The 27,783-nt window shown below is 41.3% G+C and overlaps 1 protein-coding gene across 6 annotated transcripts in view; it reads right to left on the reverse strand.

Annotated features, from left to right (window-relative positions):
- Positions 1-885: 885 nt before the first annotated feature.
- LOC120821711 (glutamate receptor 3) overlaps positions 886-27,783 on the reverse strand; it is a 52,986-nt gene continuing 26,088 nt past the window's right edge. The window contains exons 5-17 of one of the 6 annotated variants that reach the window (XR_013468074.1): positions 23,164-23,217; positions 22,764-22,925; positions 22,229-22,396; positions 22,030-22,134; positions 19,796-19,903; positions 17,693-17,899; positions 16,200-16,573; positions 14,259-14,457; positions 9,411-9,658; positions 8,604-8,718; positions 4,580-4,694; positions 3,123-3,371; positions 886-2,319 (exon numbers count right to left, since the gene is read on the reverse strand). Coding sequence is in view for 4 of the 6 variants with exons in the window: in XM_040180637.2 (XP_040036571.1) it covers positions 3,126-3,371; positions 4,580-4,694; positions 9,411-9,658; positions 14,259-14,457; positions 16,200-16,573; positions 17,693-17,899; positions 19,796-19,903; positions 22,030-22,134; positions 22,229-22,396; positions 22,764-22,925; positions 23,164-23,217 (1,986 nt within the window). In the remaining 2 variants the exon portion in view is untranslated. Of the gene's footprint in view, positions 2,320-3,122; positions 3,372-4,512; positions 4,695-8,603; positions 8,719-9,410; positions 9,659-14,258; positions 14,458-16,199; positions 16,574-17,692; positions 17,900-19,795; positions 19,904-22,029; positions 22,135-22,228; positions 22,397-22,763; positions 22,926-23,163; positions 23,218-27,783 lie in introns of those variants that run through there. The other 5 variants (XM_040180637.2, XM_040180638.2, XR_013468075.1 and 2 more) reach the window with 5 other exon arrangements.

Consider the following 27,783-nt stretch of genomic DNA (forward strand, 5'->3'; position numbering starts at 1 on the left):
CCCCCCATTACCGTCCATTCCAACAGATTCTCTCCTTTAGCCCCCACACACAACTCCCAGTTACCATGCAAACAACCACGTCGTCATCCCTTGGAGAGTCTGGTTATATTTTTACTTTGGATCTTTGCAGTTTTTAAGACCTTGCAGGTGTATACAGATTGGGTTACTGCTCCAGTGTTTGAAATGATGAACAACGAGATGCTTTTTCTTTTCTCTTAATCAGGACTTTGGTGTCACAGCCTCGAACAGCCTTCCCATTATTTATACCCATTACACTCATTGCTTATTAAAAATCCTTTTGATTTGAAGCCTTCCGGGGGGGTCCTTTCTGTCTTTCAGGTTGCTAGTCATCTGATCCTTTTTTTTCTTCTTTATATTAGTAATGTAATGAATAATAAATAAATGTGGATTTATTCATTTTGACTCATCCTTGTTGCAGCGTTTGAGCCAGGTTGTAGCAATGTGTTGACTTTTAAAAAAAATGCGGTACTCTTGACAATTTCAAGTATTTTTTTCAACATTTGTCATGACTTACTGATAACTTTTGTATTGACATTTTTTATATACTATATTTTTGTATTACTTTTTCTTAAAAACGATACCATGACTTTTGAAAATGCAATGATAAATAAATCTGTTTATTTGCTCACACGTATTTTTATCTCACTGGGACTCATTCACTAAAATACATGTTAATGTGAATTTCTCCGCATTTGAATGAATCCTTCGTACAGATATGGACGTGAACGGGATTCTGTAATAACATGAGAGAAAAGTCCAGTTTCTTAATTCTTTGTGGAAGTCTTTATACTAAACAGTGTAGTAAGTCATGTATAACCTGCATCAGAAAATGATTGTTTACAAATGATGAAAAGTGCAAAAGGGTGAATATAAACCTGCTTTTATTAAGGAAATGTAATAAAATCCTTTGTACATGACCTCTCCGTGGAGGTTCATTGTGTCCACACATGCAACTCTCATGGTTGAGGTACCGTCACAAATGAACAGGGATGAATTAAAACAAACTGGATCAAATGCCGTTGTGGGGCCTTTAACTAAACCGGGGTCCATTTCAAGTTGCAGTTTGGTCAAACAATCACCAAATGCACATGCACTTTATCTGGGGAGAAAAGGATGTGGTACTAGTCTTGATTTATTAAACAAACGTAGGCGTACAGGGTTTGTAGCTTTTGTAGGATTTTTTCGTTCTGTTTATAAAAAGTGAACTCGTACAAACAGACAAACGTTTCATTTGTAGCTCTTCCCCCGATGTACAGTTCACGTTCTGCCTAATGCATAGACACAGAAAGCTTATTACAACCAAAGAAGCTATGTGCGTTATCGTTTACCAAAATGATTTGAGATTCACAGCTGCAGATACTGCATTTACATGAGAACGTCTTCTAAGTGAGTAAAGCTCAGTTAAACCATTTCAATAATCTATCACATAAAAAGGGGGTATTTATAATGTTTTTGATTCAAGAATATGGCACTAAGTGATTAAAAGCAGACCCTTAATTCAATGAAAAAAACGACTTGGTTCCAAATTGTGGCAGTTGAAAAAAATGTATTCTCACAGGGTTGATTTGAAAGAAGCATTTCAGTCTGTTGAATATATCGTCCAACAGGCTCAGAAAAAAATCACCACCTAAGCAGAGAACTCAATTCATAATCGCGATGTTTTCCGACTTAAAACGGGTACAATGTCACTTTAATCGATGCTTTACCTAAGTGATTGATGCTTGTCCTAAATATTATGAAACTGAAAATAGTCATAGTAAAACGAGAAAAATGACTTTACTTCACTAAATATAACATTTATCCAACTTAATATTTCACCACAGAAATATGCCTGTAAAGTATTAAAATGACTTAATAATTATTACAGGATGTTTTGATTGCAAATCATGGCTTTTTTTTCTTCATCAACATAGAAAACAACTGATATTACAGCAGCTCATCTAATTCTCATTTGAAGCACTGTTTTGCCCTATAGTTCCACGAATCTTTTGTTTACATCATTTTTTTTCAAGTGAATTCAATTTAGATTGCATTGCCATGACGCCGAAATGCTCCATAAGGCACTACAAGAGGCAAATCTTATGTTTCCAGAAGCAAAAGTCCTGTTGCAACATTGCCCTCCGCTAGTGTGATGATGGGCCTCACAAACAACCCGAATGAGCACTTGTTCACTTGTAGGCTTATTTTTGTCCGAGCTGATGACAGAGGAGGCCGTGGCCTCCAGGATGCCGGCCTCGGGGTGTCAGGGTCACACACAGTTGCTATTTCAAACCAGTAGGAGTCAACAATGTTTCACCTCTGCAAAAGAAAAAAAGAAGATGTGCAAAGGATGAGGATCAGATTCAAAAGCTGTCATTATTCTTTTGGTCAACTGAAAAACACAAGTTCAACTACTGCCATAGAAAAGTGTTGAATATTACATGCAAAGTCCTCTCATGAGCAAACCAGGGGAATGAATATCGCTGCACTTCTGAGTTACACCGACCCACGCGTGGATTGAATTTGATACCAACCGTCATGACAGTTGATTGATAGTTTTCAATATTATGAAAAGAAACAACGATGAGAGAAACACAGAGAAACAGCAACTTTCTGCCACAGTAGAGGTGACGTGTACTGAACTACAAGCAAGCTGAAAGAAAAGCTGACTTCAAGTTGTCTTTCTGTTTAGCTGAAGTTTGTTCTGGCAAACTTCTCTACTGTCTGTAACAATGAAGACAGAACGAATTACTGACACCACCTGATGAGCTCTTCCTTCTTCATGGGCGTCTTTAAAAGAATTTACTTTACGGATATTTTTGATTTGATTCGTTTCAAATGAGATATTATTGGATTTATATGGCGGCTCAGCTGTTGCAAACAATACAATACTATAATAATATATTAAAAAACAAATAGCTTTAAATCCTCTGTTTAATGTATGTTTTCTAATATATATATCGTATATCTTCCTATCCCTACTTGAAGGTCACTGTCTACATCGTACTTACTGTGCCTTCAGGTTTGTAATCGCTGAATGTATTTCCCTGGATTTACTTAAAACGCCACGATTAAGATCCCAGATGTTCTGATCGGACTCACACGTGTAAAGCAGCACATACCCGTTAGATCTTGACACTCTCTGTCCCGTACACGTTGTAGCCTTCACGGTACGTGGCAAAATTCTGGGTGTTTGCCGGAGGGGCTGGCTTAAAGTCCTGGGCATTCTTTGCCAGCTTCAGTCTTTTGGTTTCTTGCCGTGACTTATAGCAGAACTCTATCAGAGCCACAGTCATTGCCAGGCCGAGCCCTCCGACCAGAATATAGAAGACTCCTGCCACGTTGCTCAGGCTTAGTGCACTTGTCTTGTCCTGGGGGAGGTAAGGACCACCGTTAAGACTCCTTTAACTGGCTAACGTACAAAACAAGCCTGTACACCCCCCCCCCCCCCCCCCCCCCACACCAACACAATACACATCCCGCTACACTACGACTACACGAGAGGAGGCCGCTGAGCTACAAAACCCTCTGAGATACAGATGGGAGATGATCATGAAGGACTTTTAACGCTGCGGAGCTGGGAAGGTGAATGTCGACGGGGTCGCTATCTGTCCTGCCTCACGGTCTCTTTACAGGACCGTGTCTAGAGGAAGGTGGTCGTGGTCGTACAGGTCTACAGATTCACTATAGCTGCTCAACTAGAACACACTGCATTTGTACAATCAAAGAGGCAAACTGTGAGGGGGGGGGGGGGGGGGGGGGGGTGAATTGAACCATTTTGCTGCTATTAAAAGCCAATCTGATAAATTAAAATTAATTTATGTGAGTTTTACCATTTGTATGCTAACCATCGGGGGGGCATTTGGTAATTCTAAAGGGACAAAATGAAAAATTTCAAAAGTCAATAGCTTATGAACATCTTTACCTTAATTAAAGATGTAAAATGAAAAGTTCCTTACTCTTATCACTCCAAGTACATGACTTTTTAACACTATTTGACAACTTGTGCTCCGATGGTATTTAATGGTCCTTTTGGATGTTTTCAGTAGACGGATAAAACTGGCTAGTGGGTTAGGGTTAGGGTTAGTTAATATACAGATGGCATACAAATGATCAACTTCAACAATAAACTAAATTTCAATAAGTAGTTGGATGACGAAATAGCAGTATAATGGTTTCAATTCTAGGATTCAACTTTTTAAAATTTGATGGTATGAATAAAAATTGTGTGATCATGCTGCAATTTTTTAAAATCCTGATCTGTCTACGTACAGTAGAAATGAAGTCATGTTGATGTCATGAATTATGATCAAAGTGTCAAGAAGTTAGAGTACGTATGAAATATGTATAGTTTCTAGTTTTCCACATGCTATTCTAGAAGTGTTCAGATATATCCTGATCAATGTGTGTGGGAGTAAATATGTATATATATATATATATATATATATATATATATATATATATATATATATATATATATATATGTATATGTATATATATTTGCTTTGGATGTTTGCATATGAACATTTAGGTCAAAATGCACTTTTCAATCAGTATAAAAAGACCTGCAGCGACTGACCTTACTTCCAGAGTCCTTGGTTCCACATTCACCCTTATCGTACCACCATTTGTTTTTCAGCTTGTCTAAGATGCCTTGTTCACTGAGTTTCAATACTGCAAGGTTTACAGGAGTTCTTCACGTGGGAAATAACATAAATAACATTTTATTATGTTATTTTATGTTATTAAACTTTTAAAACTACTTTATACTGTACAAAGCGATAGAGTAGGGTCCTGGTCAACACATCACAGATAGCAAGCAACACTACAGTATATATAAATATATATTTGTAAATATATGACCTTTCATAATCCATGACTACCCTAGCATACCAGACCCCACCTGTATCGCTTTGAGTAATCGGCACACACTGATCACAAGAGGAGAAAAGATTTCAACTTGCAATATAAAGCAGCTGCTGCATAGCTTTCAAAGAAAAAAAGAAAACACAGGCAGTAATTGCTGAGGGCCGTGTTGCTATGGCGGCCTTTTTGATGTTTAGCAAGGTGGATCTAACAGGAACCCTTTCTTGAGTAACAGGCTAATTCATTTCATTTAAAAATCATTCCAATTTCATTAAAAGCTATTGGCTAATGTCACACAGAGAAACAAGGCTACGGGAGTCTTTGTTAGGAGCCAGATGAGGTCAAGACAATGTGGGTTTTAGAGTCTCTGAACCAAATCCTGGATGAGGGGAGTCATTTGGGTTATTTGGTTTTGCAAGACATTATGTTCAATTTCCTTGACGGACACATTTCCAGGCGTATTTCCTTTCAGAAGTAAGATCAGTGTTTGTAATCCAACATCATAAAATATATTGTATTCACCACTGTCTCCTTTGAGTGTACAAAATAATAGGAAATTATGTTTTCTTATTATTTATACCAAAAATAAAAAGCGTAACTCTAACAAGCAAGACAATGATGGTTGATGGATGATCTGCCGTCTTGTTCTCCAATCAGAGTTCTTTAGAGGGTCAAATAATGAGGATTTTGTTGCTGTTTCAAAGTAGAGACTTCGATCCATGAATGAAAGCGTATCATGAAACTATAATTTGACCGATTCAGCCTCGTCAGTTCTGCAGTTTCTGCCTTTTGGCAGAGAGGAGGGAGCGATTTGAGCACCAACTTAGATCTTACTGGCTGTTACGCTCAATAACTCAAGCTCAGTGCAGTCATGGTCCTACACACGGTACTCTGTAAAAGTGTCCGTCCCACAGCAGTGTGGGGAGGGGGGATCTACTCTACTGACCGGCCTTTTATTAGTATTACAAATTATAAATGGAGATTTTCTAAGCTGCTGGTCATCAGATAAAGGTCTCCCATCCACCACCAGGTGGTGGCCACGGACTTCTAAATAATACGAGCATCAGCAACACTTCAGAAAAACTCAAATATTTCTCTATTCCTTTTCTAATCTGAGAAACCTAAATAAAACAGAATGTTGTCCAACATTATGCACAGAAACAAATTATAGCAGCGGTTGGGTTGACAACAATATGAAGTACATTTAGTAAAAATATTTAACATCTAAAATAGTACAAAAAACACTGTTTCTACCTTTTTTCTACAAAAAGGTAGAAACAGGGAGAACACTTTGAAAATCTACATCTGTTCCCTTCCAAATAAATTTGTAGAGCAACATTTGTAAACGAAAGAATGTTGAGAGATAAGACTGACTAAAAATGTCTAACTTAACTAAACTAAACTTAACTTACGTGACCTAAGAAAATTTGATTTCCATCGCGGCGAACCTTTAAAAGAGATGTCTGATCTAAATATATATGCTCAGGCTGGTTGTCATAAGCTACTTAACCATAATCTATGAATCTCAAACTGATTAAGAACAAGAGGTGGACATGATATCAGGGACTGTGCTGACGCAAAATAAAATGCAACATCCAGTGTTTGATGTGTATACATTTACATGTATTGATTCACCTTCACAGTAATACTTTGATGTTGTAGTTTGTGTTGTTGCAGTATTTTAATGGCATGTTATGGGACCTGTGGGCTTCACAAAGTTGTAAGTTTAGACTTAACCTTCTCTCCATCTGATATAAATCACATCAAAACTTCCCCCTTTAGTCTGTCTGCAAAAGAAGAAAACAGCCTCTAAAAACACAAAGAATAATGAACGTATAAAAAAAACCACATGCACCATATTGAGGGCCCAATTAAAACATAAATCACATACTGTATGATGTCAAATGGAATAAACATCATACAGTTTGAACAGAAACAGATGTGTTTTGATGAAACAGTTGTAGATTTGTGACTTGTGGTTCTGTCTGGAGTTTTTCTTGCTCTTATTGATTTCTTCTATACATATATATGTGATTGCTGAATTTAATTTCAGCAGCCAATTAATAACATAACATTGATTTAATGTTATGCCGTGGATGTCCTATTTTCTCAGTGGTAGTTACATACAATATATTTCCATCTCATTGTGTAATTACTCACACCTGCGTTTCTGAAAGTGAAATAAGGACAAAGAAATGTGGTAGTCAGTCAGTGATGGTGTTACACTGATCATTTACTCTCTCCTCAATCAAGGGATCGAGGCAAATTGCCAGAGAGAGGGGACAGCTTCTTTGTGTTATCCCACCGGTAGCATCCATGTCCCGCTCACTCAGGGATGGATGACTACAGTCAATATCAGCAAAGTTTTCCCCCCGTCTCTTCTCTCGCAATATGCCGAGTGTACTGTGGTCACTGTGCAAGCTGGAGAGCAGAGGCAGAGATGCACTCACAGTGTAGGGCTATTATTGTGCCCTGAAATAAACATATCAGGGGCCTCATTTATAAAAAAAGGTTGTACAACAGATTTGATTGAAAAAATTCTCATCAGAAAAGGGTCCCAGCGGTCTGCAGAGCTGAGCCTGATGTGCACAGTTCTATATTGATGTAGAGAAGGAAATAGTAGGAAAGGTTTTACAACAATAATAAATTACAACATTTAATGTTAATCACTATGTGATTTTGTATCGAGGAAAAATTAAACAAATTAAAAGTTTAATTTAAAACAAATGAATGTCAGCCCCACTTCAATATTTGGTATTTACTGCAACCTCATTTAGTCGGCTACGACCAGGAGATAATGGTGGCAAACTTTAAATAATATGTGTGACCCACATCAGAATGTCAAAAATGAACAAAAAAATTAAAACAAGAAGTAAAACACACCAGAAAATGTAACACACAATTGTCCTGTGATGGTCACGTGTTGCCACAGTGGATGCTACTTAGCAAAATCGACATTGTCCAACTTTAAGGTCGGAATGCATCTTTACATATTTATTACATATGTGTATTGTACACCATCTTTTATTTTTTATAAAAGTGAGATTCAATTCAAATCGTCTTGTACAAATGGAGCCCCTGGTAATATCTATACACTCTATTACTGCAGGGTTTACCAGGTCAGGGTGGCCATGGATAGACTTTGACTGGCCTTGGATCAAGACCAACCAAAGGTTCTGTCTTACGCTGGATTTCGATGAAAAGGATGTTGGACAAAAAAGTGTGGACCGTTAGTTGTCAGTCTGTCATTAGAATTCTCACGTTCGCCTGCGATGCTTAGTCCCCTCAAGACAACGCTGTTTCCCGTGCCTGCCCTAACACCCAGGCGGCGGATCGCACAGGTCGTAAACTATATTGTTTGATTTGGAGATTGTCTGCTAGTCGACTAAGATATAGGAAGCGTATATTGACCTGTAGGAATAAAAAGCAGAGGGAAAGAAAGGTTTCTGCCTTTTATAACTACAGGCCAAAAAATATAGAGAACAATTACTCTAATAATCTAATCTTCTTTTCTACTCCTACACTTTGCTTTATCTCACGCTATCTTGCTTTTTTCCTTCCTCTATTAGCCAAGTAAAGGGTTCCCAGTTGATCACTGTTGCACAAATGTAAAATCAAACCTATTGATCTGTAACTCATTATCAGATATTTGGGTCCAGATACTTCAGTCAGTGTGACGCCAGCCTTGCCGATTACTCTGTTCTAGGATACCCGACTTTGGTGACATTGAGGCTGACCTTAGAGTCACCTCCCCCGCTGCCGCACTCTCCCTTGTCGTACCACCATTTGTTTTTCAATTTGTCCAAGAGGCCTTGCTCATTCAGTTTTAACACTGCCAGGTTAACAGCATTTCTTGAAACGATAAAACATAGCTTGTAAGAAAATGAACAGGTCCGTGAGAAATCTAATATAGAATATTAGTAAAAAGAATTGTAGTAATTATCAATGGTTCATAAGGGGAGCACGGAAGGGACAAATTGGTAAAGAATTTCACTGGTGTTGGAAGGTAAGAAGCATTGTTACAGCAAAGAACATGGTAAATATTAGTGCGGTGGCATGGAGGGTTACATCGCGTGTAACTGACGTGTGCGGGATGGGGACATTCTGTCGTCGCTGAATTAGAAATAAGAACATCCAGCATGCAGCTCAACATTCATCACAACTGACACACCAGCATTGTAACTAGCAGGAAACAATGCGATAGGGCACCACAGAAACCAGGAGAGAGGAAAGGTCGATGGGCAAAACAAACAAAGGTCGGGAAAAGGTGACACACCGACATTCAAATGAATTAAGTGATAGTGAATAATATACCGACAACCTTGAGAGAAAGAAGGAAACAAACACACAAACCAGATAGATAGGACAGAACAGAAAATGTCTCAGCGTGTTAAATGAACTCATAACACTGTTCACTCATTGATGCACTTGGAGGAAAAAAAGGAGAATTAAGGAGTGAGGAAGAAGAGAATGGCAAAAGGAAACATCAGGGTGGGTGGAATACTATAACAACATGGAAGATATTGTTATATTATCCCACCCACCCTAATGCAGAGCCTTTAGGTGTGGCCACACCATAGCCCTTAGAATCGAGGTTGCCGCCCACTTTCATGGTGTCACATGGTTTCCGCTGCTCTATGTACTCGTTCATTGTGGATTCGAGTAGAAAGGCGAACTTGCCCTTCGACTTTCGTACTCTGGCAACCCCGTCTGGTGTTGTTTTGGCAAATACTGAGGGTTCGGCTGATTTCATGTATGACCACATTTTCTCATAAACTGCTATTTTGGAGCGCTGCATTTTAGGGCACAGAGAGAAGAAACAGAAACAGTTTAGTTATGCACTCCAAACCGACAACCGGCGTAACATTCACAACGAGCCGCTTTGGGTAAGAGGATGGGCTCATTTTGGAAAACGTTAGGATGAGACGATTGATACCACTCTCACGTGTAGAGTGGTATCAATCGTCTCATCTACCACACAGACAGAAGGAGAAGAAGTACATTTTCCAAAATGTCAGTGTGACTCTTTAAAGCGTCTCCGGTCACATGGCAGATAACCTCTGCTGGGGCCGCACTTCCTGGCCGCGCCCCCGTCCACAATGACGAAAGCGCCCGATTGGGGCGCGGCCAGGAAGTGCATTGACTATTTTCTGCACCTTGTGATTCTTAAATAAATACATCAAAATGAAATGAAACTGCAGCAGAGGCACTGGGCTCTTTGCCAGCAGCCTGAAGTCTGACAATCTGGCATCTCAGTGGAAGCAAAACGAAGGCCGTGTTTCATATCAATATCCACACACAGAAGTGACCTCCTCCTCTTCGGTTTGTGTAGCACCAGCAGGTCACAGCTGGAGTCATAATCACCATGGCTTCATTTCCATTTAAATACACCAAGTCATCAGTTCAATCGATTTGACTGCTGTGCTTTAGAAATACTTTAATCTGTGTAATTTGAATCTAAAATATTGTTGTTTTTTCATATTTTATGATGCTAATTATAACATGAGACCACCTGGGTGGGTTGTTTTGTTTGTTTCTTTAAGAAAAGCAGTTGACGGATTGTGTTCACATTTTTCACAATTGCATCCAAGTGACTTTTGAAATAATGTCTGTTTTCATTGTTTTTCCAGAGTTACATACATCGCCACTGTTTTTCCTTTCATCTGTTATTCGAAGTCATCGAAAACCAATCGAGCTATAAAAAAAAGATTAGCAAAACCAAAGATTTAGCTGTTGTTGTTCCATTATTCATGAATGACATTGAGCCAAATCACACAGTTTGTCTCATTAACAGCGACGGCACTTTCTTTAACATGTTTGACCTGTGTGCTCCGCGGAGCAGCTGCAGACGCGCAGCTCTGCTCCGCCACTCAGTGCGCTGCTAAAAATGGCCAGCGAGAAGCTGATTGCCCGTCACCGGGGAGCCGGCGTACACGGCTGTCTACAAGAGAGGGGAGGAGGAGCAAAGCTGCTGCAAACTGGGCTCGGATGACCTTCTGCAGAGATGCGCCTCGGAGGGTAAAGTTTTCACATCTCTACATGTCTTCAAGGGGACGCTTGTCAGGACCGTGACACGCAGGTTCATCATCGGCCGGGCGCATTTGACGTCAGACTGGAGGTCTGGTTTCGGATCATCATGATCATTTTCATCATATCACTGATGATCTCAAATATTTCTCATTGAGAACAAACAGTGTATTTGTAATCTTAAATGGAATACTTTTCAAAACATCATAATATTATTATTACTATTAAAATATGCTTTATTTATCTATGTATTGTCCTTGATAACGGATTACAGAAATCCCTCTCATGACTGGTTTCATCCAGATTGTAGGTTCAGTCCAACGTCACATCTGGGATGTGAAAACATCAGGGCGGCATGACCGTCTAAGTCGCCTTGGTTGTGTGAATAATTCACCGGGGTTGTAGTGGATTGTGGGCTCGGGCTGGTAAGTGATTCATCCTTGACATATGCACGAGTTCAGTTCAGTTGAGTGTTTGTGTAAACACCCTCAACATGACGGTGATGGGTAACGACAGGCGTGGCCACAGTGTCAATACAATTCCCACTACAGCAGTCACAGCTAAACAAAGACAGATCATTTCAATAAATCAATTGATATTAATGACCGCGACGCCGCGACGATCATTTCACTGACAGAACGGGGGCGAAGGGAGGAACGAGGGTTTACTGCCCCTCATCATTCTGGAAATAAACAGTTCTCGACTCGAACTCTTCCATCTACCAGCTTGTGTGTTTGCAGCTGACTGGAGGGCTGCGAGTGATTCACGGCCCTCCTCGCGCGTCTGTCACGCTCTCATCCAGATACGGAGACGACGGGCCAAACAAAGCACGCACAATCGTTCTGCTGGTTTTATTTTTATCCGCGCGCAATTCTTCCTTAGGTGCATGATGAAGGATGTAATTAAAACAAATTCACTGAATGTTCACGATCAGTGAAAACGAATGAATAATGGTAATAGCACAGTGGCTCATTTAGCAGCATCACTGTGACGCTGCTTAAAAACACACTTTATTGTTGGAAAGAAAACAAGCTACTTGTAACTTGTCCTCTCCTGCTAACACAACACAATGTCAACCCTTCCACCTCTCTATGAACCCACACACACACAAACACAGTTGTCTCAGCAGCTTGCTGGAAGTAATTTAAAAGCCGGTGGGATTCATCATTGCAGAGCTTCAGAGGTGCTGATGATTCTTTGATGCGTTCCTCTGTTCCTTGTCCTCATCCTGAACTAAGCTAAGCTGATCCTCTACCAGCTCCTGCTTCATATTCATTGTCCAGACGTGATCGTATTGACTGTTTAAGATAACCGTCAAGAAAGCAAAAGGGGATTTTCTTTAATCGTGAACCAGATATGATACTTATATCTGTGGTACTTGTGGCAGTTGAGGATAAAAGTTGAGTAAAACTATAATTCAAGGCTTTGTAGTAGAGGGCTTTATAAAAACCGGAGAATAATACAAATGAGCTTGCTGCTTATCCCTGTGTTTAATGTGTACTGAGGAGGCTGTGTGCTTTTCTTTACAGATTATCTTCCTTAAAAACGATTTACAGCTCCTATTAAGCATTAGCTTTCAATCTCCATGATTTAAATAAAGTTTGCTCAGAACGGCAACATTTCCAGTCTGGAGGCAGAAAGGCAGAATATCTGTCAGCATGGAGCATATCTCAGGATGAAATCACTACACGTCTGTCAGTAATCTTTCTAGGAAGACTTTTGACAAATCAATGTGGATAAGCACGTCCAGGGAAGCTGCTTTTAATGCAAAGCGTCACCGGAAGCCTTAGAAAGAAACTATTTAATATATTGCTATATGAAAGTTTGTTGATATCCGATATCCCTGATACCCCTGCAGTCACAGGAGTCTGGTTTGAATTATTACAAATAAAAGCAGGAGAAACTCTACAGAGCTTTTTCACTCCAGATATGCGGTTTTAAATACTTTTTCAATGAGTTTAATAATCAGTAACCTTTAACGAGACGCACTTCGATGGATTCTTTTTCTCTTCGCTAAATAAAATCTTTTCTCAACATTTTTCAGGAGTAATGTTACCGCAGGTAACGCAATGAGACATCGGGTTACAGACGATCTCCTCCACACTGATCACGCTAATCGCTCCAATTCAATGCTTTTACACCTGAGTCCAGCTCTCCTGACAGCTATCCATGCTTTTATTTGACTATGTTTGGACGGACTGTCCTCACCAGGAAGAGTGTCAGCTGTGATAGTGAAATGAAGCAGATAACCAACAGACAGAAACAAGCTGTTCTTCCACTCCTGTACTTAAGCATCTTTACTCAAGCAGTCCATAAATCTCAGGGGAGATTGCGGTGTGTGTGATTTTATGACTCCCGGCGGGCTGAGGCGCAGTCTGCAACCAACGCACGGAACCTTCACTGATCACACTAACGGGCTCCACGGGGTTTGTGTTCATCAAAAGACCCGGACTCACACAGAGGATTCACACCAAGGCCGAGCAGGACTTCACATAGACGACGCTCAGAGACGCAGGACGTGTCCGAGGAATAGGAGGTCTTCTTTGAGACCGCGTTGCGGTGACACAAGACATCTTGTGGTTTATTAAAGCAGACAGAAGTGATGTGATGATCGGACTGAACTGTCGTTGAATTTTACGAATCGCTGAGAGGTTGGTAGTGATTCAGAAGCAGAGTCAGAACGGCTTATTTTCAATTTGATGGAGAAGTTTTGAAAATGGATACAAAATGCTTCAAAATGACTCATCTGTGGACACACAAGCTTACACAATCCGTCACCTGCTTTTCTCGACGGTCACACTAAGTGAAGTTAAATATTTAAGGGTTTTTAAGGCCACAACTTTATAGTGCTTTTTATACTAACAAGTGTATGCACTGTGTGACCTTAACATAATTGTTTGGGCCCTTGCTTTGGCTTTGCCAGTAATTGAGTGGTGGATTTAAGAATGAATCTTCACATTGGAAGAGTATAATAAAAATGTTGGTTTATGACTCCATAGACGGTTGGATGAGGGAGCAGAATTACATCTGTTGCCAAAAAGTGTAAAGAGACAAAAAGAACAATGCAACTTTTAATGGAGTTAATTCTGTGGCCAGAATTATTTTGTTTATTCATACTGTAAATCCTGTCTACCCCTGTTTAAAAGTGTCATTGTAATACTAGTGGCCTACCATGGACGTGCTGTATCAGGGGAAAATATAGTATCATTGAATATTTCTTTTAATTTATTACCTGGCAGGCAATATGTCAAAACTAAGAGAAAAAGCCCCAGTGGCTTCATTAGCTCTGAGCTTTTGGCCGACATTAAAACAATTTTGAGCGTCTCTCGTCGTACGATGCAACGACCGCCAGCTGAGATACTCACCCGAAAGAACTCCTTAGTGGAGCCTGAGTCTAACGTCCCATAGGCGATCTCTGTCTGCTTGGCCAGGTCCTCGGCACCCTCGATGGGAGAGACCATCCTCTCCACGGTGAGGAAGGCAGCCAGGTTGGCCGTGTAGGAGGAGATGATGATGAGGGTGAAGAACCACCACACTCCGCCGACGATGCGGCCGGACAAAGATCTGAGAGCAGGAGACGGAGCAGACGGAGAGACACAAGAGCATCACAAGCTACAGTAAACACTTTGCTGTTTAGTACGTTACCAGCCCAGAAGTTTGAGGATTTAAACTTGATGGGAACTGCAATATTATCTGCATGTCCCTAGTGCTCCATGATTTTTGCATAAATTCATATCAAATGAGTATCATTAAGTTGATATATGAAGATTATGATGATTGATTCATTTGTTGAAAGTTATAATAAGCCTAATTAACTCTGTGACTGTGCCCACATCTAGTTTTGGAGCTGATTCAGCTGACACTAGCTTAAAGTTAGTGCTGTATATTGTGTGCATTTCTTTATCTTGGGAGAAATAAGGTTGTGTCTACATTGACTTGTGGTATCTCTTGGTTAAAAGCTGCAGACAGTTTTTGGTGCAAACATGTGTTAGAACGCTTGTTCATCCGTGGCAAAATGCACTGCTTTCCATTACAATTTCAGACCAGAAAGGACGGGACAAGTCGAAAGTAAAAGCGCTCTAAGCTTCTGCCTGCCGCTGGATCCAGAGTGAGATGAGCCAAACTGCTCTTTTGGTCCTGCTCACTGTTCCGTAACTAATTGTTCACAGCATGCCCATCAGCGTAAAGACTCCAACTTTAAATCTGTGCCTCGAAGAGCGACCCTGGGTTTATATTTTGAAATTTGCCTATCTGGTATCGTCCCTGTATCCACATGGATAGTTGAGTAAATGTGCTTCTCTCAGATTAACTCTGAATTGTCATTTCAAATGAGGGTCTATTTGCATCACATCCCTGCGTCGCATATTTAGTTCTCTGGTTTTGTAATATTTTGATCTAATTGATTTAAATCATTGTAATTGATTTTACCCTATGATGCCAAAGTTGTAGCCACAAACAACCACTAGCAATCAGTCGAGTAGGTGGGACACTTCGTCCTATGATAGTGACCTGGAAACTGCTTGTCAATTATTATTTAATATTATTTGTATTAATGTCCCTAAATTACGACATGTTTATTTACATGTATATGTAGGCTTCATCTTTGTGAATATTAATAATTCAGTTTTGATCTGTTAAAAAAATATGAAATACGCTAAATGTTTGCACTATTACAATTAAATGTTTCCAGATGCCGATCAACAATCACAATATCAGACCAGCATTAACCTGTGAAAAATATTCTACTTGGTCTTCAACCAGCTGCTATACAATCTTTAAGCCTCTTAGATGGAAGCAATCCTTGAAGAACAGGCGAGTGAAGAATGAAGCGACGTATGGATGAACAAATGGAGGAGATGACTATTGTATGATGTATTGTAAATACATCATACAATGGCGCACAAAATGCATCATATGCACCAATGAGTTGACCGTAAAATGGGACATGCAGCAAAAACACGGTAGCCCTCCAAGAGTCAAGAGGAATTTGAGCAGCTACACTGAATACCATATAATGAGCCCTGTGCATTTTACAGCCCTCAGCATGGTGGATATAAGTTATTTTGTGGTTGCAAAGGATCACTGCCGGCTTGCAGTTTCAAAGTAAAGGTGTATTTGCTCAAAGAAAAAAATGGCAGGGAAAGTGCAGTGGAGTGAAGCGTGAGCTCGGGTGGACGGCAGCAATTCCAAAGCTCAAAATAACCTGTATGCACCATGCTAGGAAGGAGATGTATGCGTAGGACTTAAAATGCAGAGAGATGAAGAAGGCGACTGAGGGATGGTGGAGAGTAAATACAACAACCAACCTTGGTGAGATATCGCATCCTTGCTGCATGAAGGCACCCAGGGAGAACCACAGGCTATTAAAAATCCCAAAGTCGTTTGGAGGGTCTGGGGGGCTCTGAGGGTCTTTGGCCTCGTCGCTTTCGTCCAGATGCCACTCGTAAGGGCTGAAACGGCTCACCAGGAAGAGCACCACACTCACGCCGATATAGGCAAAAACTATACACATCCAAATCTCATAGGCCAGCGGGTCCAGGAAGGAAAACACCCCAGGTTTGGACTTTTGTGGCTTCTTTATCATAATGGAGATGCCCAAGCTCATAAAGGGCTTAGAGAAGTCTATCACTTCTTCCCGTACCAAGGTTATAGTTAGAGGAGCCACGGCTATGTCAGCTCTCTGTAGAAACAGGAACAGGCACACTGGGAGTTAGTCTTACAGAGCAAATAACCAACCCAAGGCTTGCACATTGACTTATAAAGGAAACACTGGTAAACTGAGAGTCAGAGCAATAACTATGACTATAGACGAGTCACGCTGTCTTCTAATCAGGCGCTCAGCTTTAAAGTGAATTCATGTGGTAAAGAGATTGGACACAGACACAAACGTGTCAGCTGAATATACTGAATAGACGTGTGATAATGCCCGTGAAAGGGATATCTGCCATTTAAAAATGAGTCACTCAGCATTTGTGTTGGCTAATGTTTTTGTCTTGGTCCAAATCTCCTCCATGAATCAAACGGAGGGTTGGAAGAAAGAGGTGGAGGAGCTTATGCGAGCAGTCCGTGAAATGTGACTCAGCCTGTTAAATTCACCTCCATCAGATCTTTTTGCAAACGTCTGACAGACTATTAGTATCTACAGTTTGCATCGACATGTTGGTATTGTAACTTGTAACATCAAAATATGTAAATGTTTAAAACAAAGGACTTATATATTAGATCGAGTTTTTAGGGGGTCTCAGCCAAAAGCTTCCAATATTTGTACTGAATGCAATGAATATGGCGTAGGTCATCTATTTCTGCTTAAGCTGTCAATGTAAAGAGAGCTACAGAAGAGCCACAGCAGCAGAAACTACAGGTTTATAAAGAGAAATCTGCGCCGAATCACTGTTTGCATGCAGATTTTAGTTTTAATTCCAGCCTGCCGCGTGAGATTCCTCAACATTATTCATTCAGCAGCTGAGGCCGCATTAAAGATGCAAATCATCTTGTTAAAGCCAGTTCAAGTGTGAGTGAGCCACAAGACGCTTGCCAAAAAAATACAATACAGGCAATTTTGTACATTTTGAAAAAGGCCCACTTAGATTGATTGTACATTTCCTTGTTAATTGTCTAATCTCGCATCACTGGTTTATTTTGAGTTGAGTTTTTTGGAGAATAAAAATGTGGGGGGTGCAAAATTTAATTTGCTATGCTTTAAAACAATCTCAACAAAACCAGTGGTTAACTGGCAGGAAACAATAGAAGACAGTTAAACCCCCCTCCTTATGAGCTACACAGGCGGACTGAGACTTACCCCATAAACCAGTTCACCCACCATCCCGTTCCACGTCTTGGTCTCTGGATCTCTGGCTCCGTACTTCCCATCCGGGACTACTGACAGCTTATATCTTATCCCCACATGTTTTGCAATTTCAGAGGCTAAATCGACACAGTAGCCTTCATATCTGTCATTCCCGTCCATCTGCATATAGTTTTTCTTGTACATCACATACGGAGCTTCCTGTTAATTAGACATCATTTTAAGTACATTGTCAAGAAACACACACATCCACATTTGCCACACCTCATGGGTCACAGCAGGCGTGTGACGTGATTGGTACCGAACGCATGCACACATGCTGGGGCGACGCACAAACAGATACAGGGGGGGGGACATAAAAAGCCAAACAGAGCAGAGTTTATAGGGGGTCTACGCAGCGTCAGTTACATGCATGTTATTTTGGGAAAGCAGGCCGCTGCTGGAGTGAAGAGGCCAAATGGGGCAGCGGGGAGGAGCGAAGCATTTAACGCGTACAGGAGGAGGCGAAGCAGGATGTCGGGGCTCCTTCATGCAAACCTCATCCGCAATCTGAATGTGTGAAGATGGATGGTAGGCGGAGGTTGCATGCGCTTTGCATCAGCGTTACACAAGGAGCGGGACAAAGTTGAATGGAGCACTTTTCCAGTTCATGAAGTAAACGCCAGTGACAGCAGTTCATACATCAAACAAATATCAAGCTCAACAAAACACTGAGCCGCGTCAGAAGAGTAGTTGTATGACAAAATAAATAGTCATACTGGTTCTTCGTTTCTATCATGACAATAAAATAATCTGCGCGTTGTCTTGATTATGTCGTTTTGCTATTCCACATCACCTCTGTGCCTTGGATTTCAATAAAATATCATGTTTTTCCTCAAAAGTGGAAAATATCTTTGCCATTAAACCCCTTTTTGGATATTCAGCAATGGAGATTTGCTTTTCTTAAGGGCTTAAACATGTTTTTCAGAGGTTATTTCCCTAACAATCATCTTCAGAGGAGACTGATACGTGATTATTTCACTGAATACAAAAGTGTAGCTCCTTTGTTGTTTGCTATTCTCTCTTTATCCTCTCTTCCATTCTGCAGTCATGTAAAATGTTACAAAAAAGCTAAATGAAAGAGTCGCACCCTGTAATAACAGGCTGGCCTTTCATTGAATATGGAATCTAACTAAAGTTATGGAATGTAAGAAAAGCAACATGAAGTTAGTGACATGACTGTGATGTATTAAAAACAATATTTGTTCTTTATTCAAATCAAAGGCATGCCCGGCAGTGAGAAAATAATGCAATGACACTACTCTTCTGTTTTCTCTTCCTCACAGTCGTTGTATTACCTGCCTGGTCATGAGGACGATGAGTTACTCCACATTGAAATGAGAATGTGTGGCTATTACATTCTGAATTTGTCTAAGATGAAAACACAATAGGCAAAGTCAGAAGGAAAGAGAGGCCGTGACTTTAAATGTAAGATAAGGAGCACCTTATCTTACATTTAAAAAGGGCTGATGATAACTGAACTGTGAAAACGGTCCGTACAGAGAACTAGCACTTAGTCTGACCCTGGGCCTGCTACACTGGGAGCACTGGTCTTAGAAAGGCCTACCACAGCTACATTACAATTCAGTGCCAAAGGGAATTTGAACAAAGAGATAAACAGTCGAAGGTTGCAGCCTTTGGTTGTTTATGTCCTCCTTGTGTGCAGATCATTTCATGTCTCCGGTGAGACACAGCTGGTTTAACCCGACGTCGCTGGCAGTTTACTTAATGAGAGGGAAATATGTTTACTTACGTATGCACTGAATGTGAACAACATGGCGTCTATCGTTAAAGTTATCATTACCAATGCCGTTATTGTGATGTCACTACTACAACAGCCCACCGTAATATAAAAAAACCAAAATGCTTTGGCACCCACACGGATACAGTTGAAACACTCTTTTGTGAATCGACTGTTTCAACATGTAGTGAGTGGATGGAAAGCAACTCAAAACGAAATAATTCTACCCTCCCAGGACAGATTGCAACAATGGACACCTTGACCTTGAGTGGCAGAAATCTTATGGTGAAACACTTAAAACCTGCTTGAGAGTGTACCATAATAGTAGTGACCACAATTGTTCGGTTTTCCACAGAAGAGGACTCGTTGGTGACCTGCTGATCCATAATATAAACAAACTTTTCGTACTCATTCCAGTAGCCGATCTGAAATGGAAACAGAGGTTCACAGTTATTACGAGAACGACAGAGACCTTTTCACAGAAAAGCCTCCGAGTATATGTGAGTTGATTGGCTCTATCTGCACAGCGGGAGACGGCGTTAGTTTTGACTGATGTTGGGATTGGTGAAAAGCTTGTGGCGGTGCTTATCACTCCACCTGGACTTCACTTCGGCAGGGTAGGCGTGAGCTATTCCTGGCTCACGAAAGTGTTCCCTTACATAACAAGAAAGCAGCAACAATAGAGCTCTCGAAGACTGATCAAAGAATACCAGCAAGACAAATCTGATCTGAATGTGTCTTATCTAGCCAGCGTAGTAGGATCTTCTACTGTTCTATTAATAATACACAGTACAACATAATATAAAAGCAAAGACTGGCCTGTTGTGTCTACTCAACCTGAGATGATTCCACTGGCTGCGTTACGTTTATTTCTATACTCTCTGACTTATTTGGCCAGGAACAAGTCAAAGGCTTCCATGTCTGCAGAACGATACTCACTCTGTGGTCACTGCAGATTGTCTCGCTCTGATGTGCGCCCCGCTGTGATGTGTGTTGCCATGAGAGCTGAACTACATGGAAAGGACAGGGCCCACTCCTTTTAGGGGAAAGCTTTGGCGGGGCCCGGGGCAGAGACCTTGCACACAGACTGCATGTGTGTATGTGTTTGCCTAAGGCTTGAACAAAAAGTCCAATTACAGCACTAATTCATCATGTGAGCGTCTCATTATGTCACATGATGAATTAGATCCTCGTAAAAGTCCAACGGAAATGATTGCTGTACGCTGTCATATAACCATCAGCGATTAAGAAATGATGATTGTTGATGGTTTTATAATTAAAGGAAAGACAAGACTTTTTTTTCTCCAATCCTCTGCAGAGGCAGGTCGATGCATGTGTTTGTGAACAAACGCTCTCTGCTAACTGGAGCTTTAACAGCTAATGACGGGATAGCGTTTTGTTAGTGAACAAGAAATGTGTCATGGCTTGTAGACAAAATGGACACGCTGAAAGCTAATGTGTGCAGCGCCCGGTTCTTGCCTCTTGTCTGTCCGTGTCTACGGCTGATATGCATTCAGATAAAGTGGAAAATAAGTGCTTTGATAAACTACTACTGACAAAAAAGGGCATCCCGTTTACAGAGCGGATGCCAATGTTGCAGTATGAAATAAACAAGCAATTTAATTTCAGGTGCACTTTAAGGTGTGATGCTGCTGTGAGCAGTGGAGCTTGAAAGGCTGCCTAACAAGGGCTGCTAAGCCACCTAGCAGCGTCATTATAGCGAGGTCTAAGAAAGAGTTTTACTGTGATGCTGGAGAATATTATTAAGGAAAACATGGATTGAACTCGAAAGAAATCAACAGATACAGATAACGGTTACACATATCAGCCACTTAGAATCCTGCAAAGCAAGCCGGCGTATTACATTTCGCCTTTTGCCTGCCTACACTCCATTGGCATTTGCTTGCTGATATTTTCAGGCGATTGACAGTTCATTCAGGCATGAGCACTTCAGACACCTGATTGGAAAGATGCATCACTCGCTGAGCAGCCAGTGGTTTGAGCAGCAGATTTTAGCTGTAAACACATGGCAGCTCTGTCGTAAACACTAGTTTCACAAGTTCTTTTGAATTCACAACTGTAATTGTTTTCTAAATATGTTTGTGGTCCCTGAAGTAGCAGAATAATGCCTCATTTTGTAGCCGCAACATGTGGTTTATACAGAGATTTCTGTTCAGTTTCAAGCCATGTCATCTTCTAAATAATTGCACCCCAGAGACGTAGATCGGTTCAGCTTCTTGAGGCTCAAGTGACTGCTTGTTTTTTCTTTTTTCCAGATTCATATCTCAGAGGGGACGCGATTAGAGCTGGCTTTGCAAGACCGGTTACTGGCAGCTTCCTTCAGTCCACATCAGAACCAACTTTTTCTACTTTTTTACTGCCGTCATGCCAAGAAAAAGCTAAATCTCCCTCTAAAAGCTGCTTGAAACTGTATTTACGTTAGAGGATATAAAAAAAAACACAGTGCCAGCATCTCTATCACATGCTGATCCAGTTTAATTACACATTGTAAAATGATGATTTATGTTTCCACCGCTGTGTGCTCACTCACCTTCCTCGCCCCTACTGTCTTCATCTCGTACACATCAATTGTGTAATTAGATCGTCGACCGAATGTGTCGAACTGGATGTTTCCTGTCATACCTTGTACTTGGACCTGCCAGGCAGGGGAAAGAATGATGGCACTTCCTCTTAGCCGACAACTCGTGAGCAAATTCCACGCGAATCAGTAACTTTTGAAGCAGTCGTACCATTTTGAGGGCTCTCTCTATGTCGATGCCTTGGCTCCAGGGCACGGCGGGGTTGGCGAGGCAGTCTCCCGCACTCCCCCTGCGAGAAACGTCGACCCGCTGGCGCCGCAGGTACCGGAAGGCCTCCGCAATCACGAGGATGGCATCGTGGGTCAGAGCTGACGTGTACTGAGGATGAAGGGCACAAGAAAGCCCGGTGATGCACATCATGCTGACTGCACTGCTATCACAGCCGGTTCATCATGTCTGCAGCAGCGGGGGGGGGGGGGGGATGTACACAAAGAGAGCAGCGCCACCGACGTGTAAAGTTAAAAAAATACATATCGACACAGTGATTGACGGAAAAATTGCGCAAGTATGAAAGATGCGGGTATTCAAGGTTATTTAAGCAATGTCTTACTGGAATCAATCAGAATGACATCTTTTCTCAGGTTGCAGCAGAGTTACTACCAAACAACTTGGAGGAGGAGAAAAAAAGTCTTTGAAGATGTTTAATAAAATGTTGCTGCAGCATCGGCCGCTATGCCTGGCTGACCTTCAGTGGAGTGTTTTTGGCTTCTGGAAATTCTCTTTCATCTAGGCGCTCCCAGCGCTGGAGGAACTGCTGGACGATGGGGCTGTCTGGGTTGATGATTTGGAAGCCTGTGATGTTGGCTCCACCAGAAATGACCCTGTCCAGGCTCATGTTGGAAAAACCCTGAGAACAAAGAACACAAGTGGCTGGTAGTGAAACAAGAAATCATTAGGAGCAAAAGAGAGAACGGCTTCATTACATGGTTCTGCTTCATCACTGCAGTCAATTGGTCCGTCGTCGCTATACAGTACATTGAGAAGTTTGACTACTCGACAGAGAGTGTTGCATTTCTTTGAACTGCGTTGCATCACATTGAGATGTGGTGTTCTGAGCTTTGCTGTTTCATGTTGCGGGTCCTCACCAGGTTGGCGAGGATGTAATGGTATCCTCTGCCGTTTTTTCCCGACGTCACCACCTACAAGTCACAGGAGGAGACACACACACACACACACACACACACACACAATGAGCCACATTAACGTCCCATAACATTCTGAAGGGCGATATTCAGAAATGACAAAGACCTTTGATTTCAGGACACGGAGTAGCTGGTATAAAGAGAGGAATGAGAGAGAGACATTTTGGGGCAACATTTCGCCAGGGCGAGAGGGAGCGTGTGACACACAGAGATACGGGACAAACTGTGATGACACCACTTGTTCCTTTCCATTAACTTCAACATGTAAAATAAGGTCAAGGCTCTGGCAAACCTCTCTCTCTCTCTCTCTCTCTCCCTCTCTCTCCCTCTCGCTGTGGCCTGAGCTCTTTAGTCCGCAGCTTTACGCTCCACCTGTCTCAGTTGCACACTGGACTTAATTAAACCAAAACCATTGTAGAGCACCTGTCTGAGCAAGCAGACCTCAGAGAGAGCAGCATTCGCTGATTTCTTAAAACTTCTCCACCAGCCAAACCTCTCTCTCTCTCTGTCGTCCGCGCACTCTTTCACGCTCCATATCTCCCTCGATTCTGATTCTGCATCGTAGATTACGAAGTGTGTGGGTGGATCGTTTTTTTTCCTCCCTGTTTTATCACTTTCTACACCCCCCCACAGATTGGATATAAGTGTGCTCAGGCACTGAAATCAGCTAAATGTTAAATGTCCAGAGTGACAGTGATATCATGGAGAACATTTTTAGAGCACTTCTATACAGCCGAGAAAATTCACAACAGCGGAGTAACAACATGCATCCCCGTGTTACATCTCTGGTGCTATATCTATATTTTTTTATTTAGGCCCGGCATGATTTGATTTAAAACCTGCCCAGTTTCTTATGCAGTGCATGTACTTTCACACCTGTGCTTCCATTCACACCTGTGACTGTAACTCCCCTGCTCACTCCTCCCTTATTGTCTCGTGACCGTTTTTTTAGAGAGGGAAACGTCCTTGATCCAAGGTTGGCCCCCCGGCCGGCTTATACACTGGGACAAATTTCAACAATAAATACAATTAACTTCTTGAGAAAGGCAAAGTGATTTCATTGTCTTCGACATTTTTCACCTCTCTCCACAGACTGAGAACCCCCCCCGACTCCCCCTCACATCCTGCAAAAACCTCATAAGCCTCCTCAAAATATCCTCGAAGCCTTTTCTGCTTATTGTCATTCAAATTGTCTTGAAAAGCTTTTAATTTGCTTCCCGCGTGAGACAGAGCTGCAGTGACCCGAGTGCAGCAACACAGTGAGCACTCGATGAAGCTGCAGTGCCCAGAGTGACTTTGTCATCAGCACACTCAGGCAGAAAGCACAAGACTTCACACTTCTATATGAGCATCCAAAACTGACACCTCAACTGCTGTTACTGACCGAAATCACATTTAGCTGTGAGAAAATAATCAACTGCAAACATGTCATGCTACAGGGAACAAAAAGAAGCACACAGCAATGTTGGATTTTCTATTGTATTTGGCTGTGTAACAGTCGAGGTAAAGGTTATATTGAAAGGTCATAAACACATTTGTTTCTTGGTTTATTGAACCAAAGCTTAGTGTGAGTACTACAAGCCACAATCAAACAAGATTCAAGATTTATTTAATTCATTTATTTAAAAAAAAAGTTGTTTATTGTGGCAAAATTCAACAACAAAAAATCGGCATTAGCATGAATAGTTAGTATCTGATTGGTTGAGCACGGTTCTTAATAATTTTAGGTCATGCATGTACATTACAATGATTATTCTCATATTATCCTTGGTGTGGGATTCGCTCCATCCCTCTGTTGGCAGTGCTGTTCTGGAAAAAAGCACCTGGGCATATCTAATGTTTTGGGATCCTGATGCTCCAGTTTCACTGTCCTCTGGGATGGTTTCTTTTCTGTGAGTCAGTGACACAAACCACGAACCTGAAAGAGGTCCGGCGCTACCGTGACTGAGAGGCCTGAACATGTATTGTCTTTTAGGACTTTTAAAACTAATATCTCGCTTTCTGTCCAAATCCTTTTCTCACAAAACAGCTTCTTCAAACAACTCAGGGGGGAGAAAGAATACTTGAGGCCTAAAAGTGGGAATGAACCTGCAGCACTGATTCTACTGACCGGCTCCTACATTTTTAATATCCGTTGCATGGAAAGAGTCTAAATGTCGCGCCCCGTCATCTTTTTCCAACTTACTTACTTGGAACTAACTTCCAACTGATGTTTTGATCTTGCAGCAGTGCTTAAGTGGATCGGTGAGTCCTACCAAGAAGGCTGAATACCTCTCAAAATAGTGTTGGCTTTTATTAGTGGCAATTAGTTGGACTCCATTAAATCAAGAATATAATTTAAAATGCTTCTACAAGGCACAAATTGGTCCGGCACTATCATATCTTCAGGAACCGTTCGTACCATATTACCCTGCTAGAGAGCTTCCGTCCTTAAACGCTGGGTTACTTGAGGTTCCTAGAGTTTTAAAAAGTAGGATGGGAGCCGGAGGCTTCAGTTATCGAGCTCCTCTTCTGTGAAACCAGCTTCCACTTTCAGTCTTAATACTTTCCTCTTTGCTTATTCTGAACTTTGGGCCCCAGACACCAGCTTTGTATCTGGTCTTCAAACGAGGAACGACATCTTTCAACTCTTACCGGCGCAATGCAATCCCAACCCCAGCCAATAAAACCCCAGACTGACTTGTGTTACATCTGAGCATTAGCATTCATCTCTATGGAAGATGTAATCAGACAAAGATGCTGTGGAGGAGACATGAGGGGCACAGACGGAGAGCAGTTGTCACAGGTCTCAATTCACTTTGTTTGTCCATCCGGGCTCCTCCTGCTCGCCTGAAGCAGGCCTGAGCTGAGCTGTAGGATGATCGGCCTCTAATATTCCTACGGGAATTGACACTAATGAAGCAGACTGGAGCCACAGTCCGTTGCAAAGCTGGATGTCTGCCAAAGTGTCTTCAAGAGGATTTGACTCTCTTCCCACTGACGAAGGCGTCCCTTTTTATACAGAGATTTGTCATCTACCTTCTTCCGAACTGGAACAGACATTCTAAGGTTGGTGATTGTCATCTTTTACCAGTTAATTATTGCCATGTTACCTGGAAAAGGAAATTATGTGAGAATGAATTTAACTGCCTAAAAACTGTATTAAAGAACAGTGTCGATAATGCTCTTTAAGCTTCATTGTTCTCCTCAGAACTGACTCTTGGAATGGAAAATAGTTTTGTCTCTCTGTCTGCAAATTCTAAATAAGAAAGAAGTGTCGTCATACTTCGATATAGATATAAAGTGTGAAAACATTCTCTACATTTTCTATTAAATGGATTCAGTACAATTCAAATAGTTGGATTATAATTATCAATTAATAGTATTTTTGGTCAGTCTTCCAGGGACTGTGTGCACTCTGACGGTCCCTCCAGTTCCAGCAGCCATCCGCTACACACTAAACACATTCTTCTGATTGCGCGCCAATTTCAACAAAATAAAGAATGTGTGTGAAGTTGTAACGTCCTCACTGTCCTTGTTGCATTTGCACACTGGCCAACTCGCCCGCTTACGCCTGTTTGATGTTGTTTTTCATTTTTAGAGGCTTAGACTCCTCTAGAGTGTCCTTTGGGTGCCAGCGCTTACAAAGAAGACTCTACAAAACAATGTTACTCTTTTTTTTCAGAAGCCATGTTTTCTTGTATATAATGGAAGTAAAGAAAAAGGAAATGAAGGTCTGAGCCCAGATAGTCGCCCTCTTATTCTGGTATGTTTGTGGGGAATTGACACCTCGGTAAGTCCTGCGTCTCAGACACCGGATTTTTAGCTACTTTTTTTTTTTTTAGCTACTTGTGTAATAGTACAATACAATACAATATCTTAGTAATTACTGGATGGATTGCCATGACATTTAGCAGCAGTCATGGTGTGATATTAAATGAAATGTCTCAAAGAGTCTCAAAGATGTCTCAAAAAGTGCCGTGAATTTTTGCATGGACTTTAAGACCCATGAACTACAATTTCTAAGGAGTCGAGCAACTGAAATGTTCCACTGTTATTAGATGAACATGATAAAAAAATAATTAGAAAATCCCACTCAACAAGCTAAACTCGGATGTTGAACATGGTCATTTAAAAAATATTACTAAAGGGAAGTAGATATAACCTTCACACAGCTGCTGGTGTGGCCTGAAGCACTTCGTCATGCTTTAAATTACTCTATATTTAGGCCCAAAACGCAAATAAAATATCACCCCTCTGAGAAAATATTTATGTTATGGAAACCATTCGTGAGTCATATAGCCTTCAAATTCCCACGCAGAGCCACATACAAACCCACAATTCACACACAGGATTAAAGAAGATCCACACAGACGTAATTTCCTCCCAAATGCAGAATCTTGTTTTACTCGGCGACTTGCTGGGTGTAAAACTCCAGTGCACCTCCGGGTGTTCAGCAGTCCCATTTCCCTCTACAGTATTAGACAGGGAGTCTCGTAGCTCGATTCCCAAAAGCTCTCTTCTTTCTCTCTCGGACTCTTCTGCGTTGTCTATCAACTGTGAAGGAGGAGGCTGGAGGTCCTC

The sequence above is a fragment of the Gasterosteus aculeatus genome, chromosome 7, assembly GCF_964276395.1.
Source record: "Gasterosteus aculeatus chromosome 7, fGasAcu3.hap1.1, whole genome shotgun sequence".
NCBI lineage: Eukaryota > Metazoa > Chordata > Actinopteri > Perciformes > Gasterosteidae > Gasterosteus > Gasterosteus aculeatus.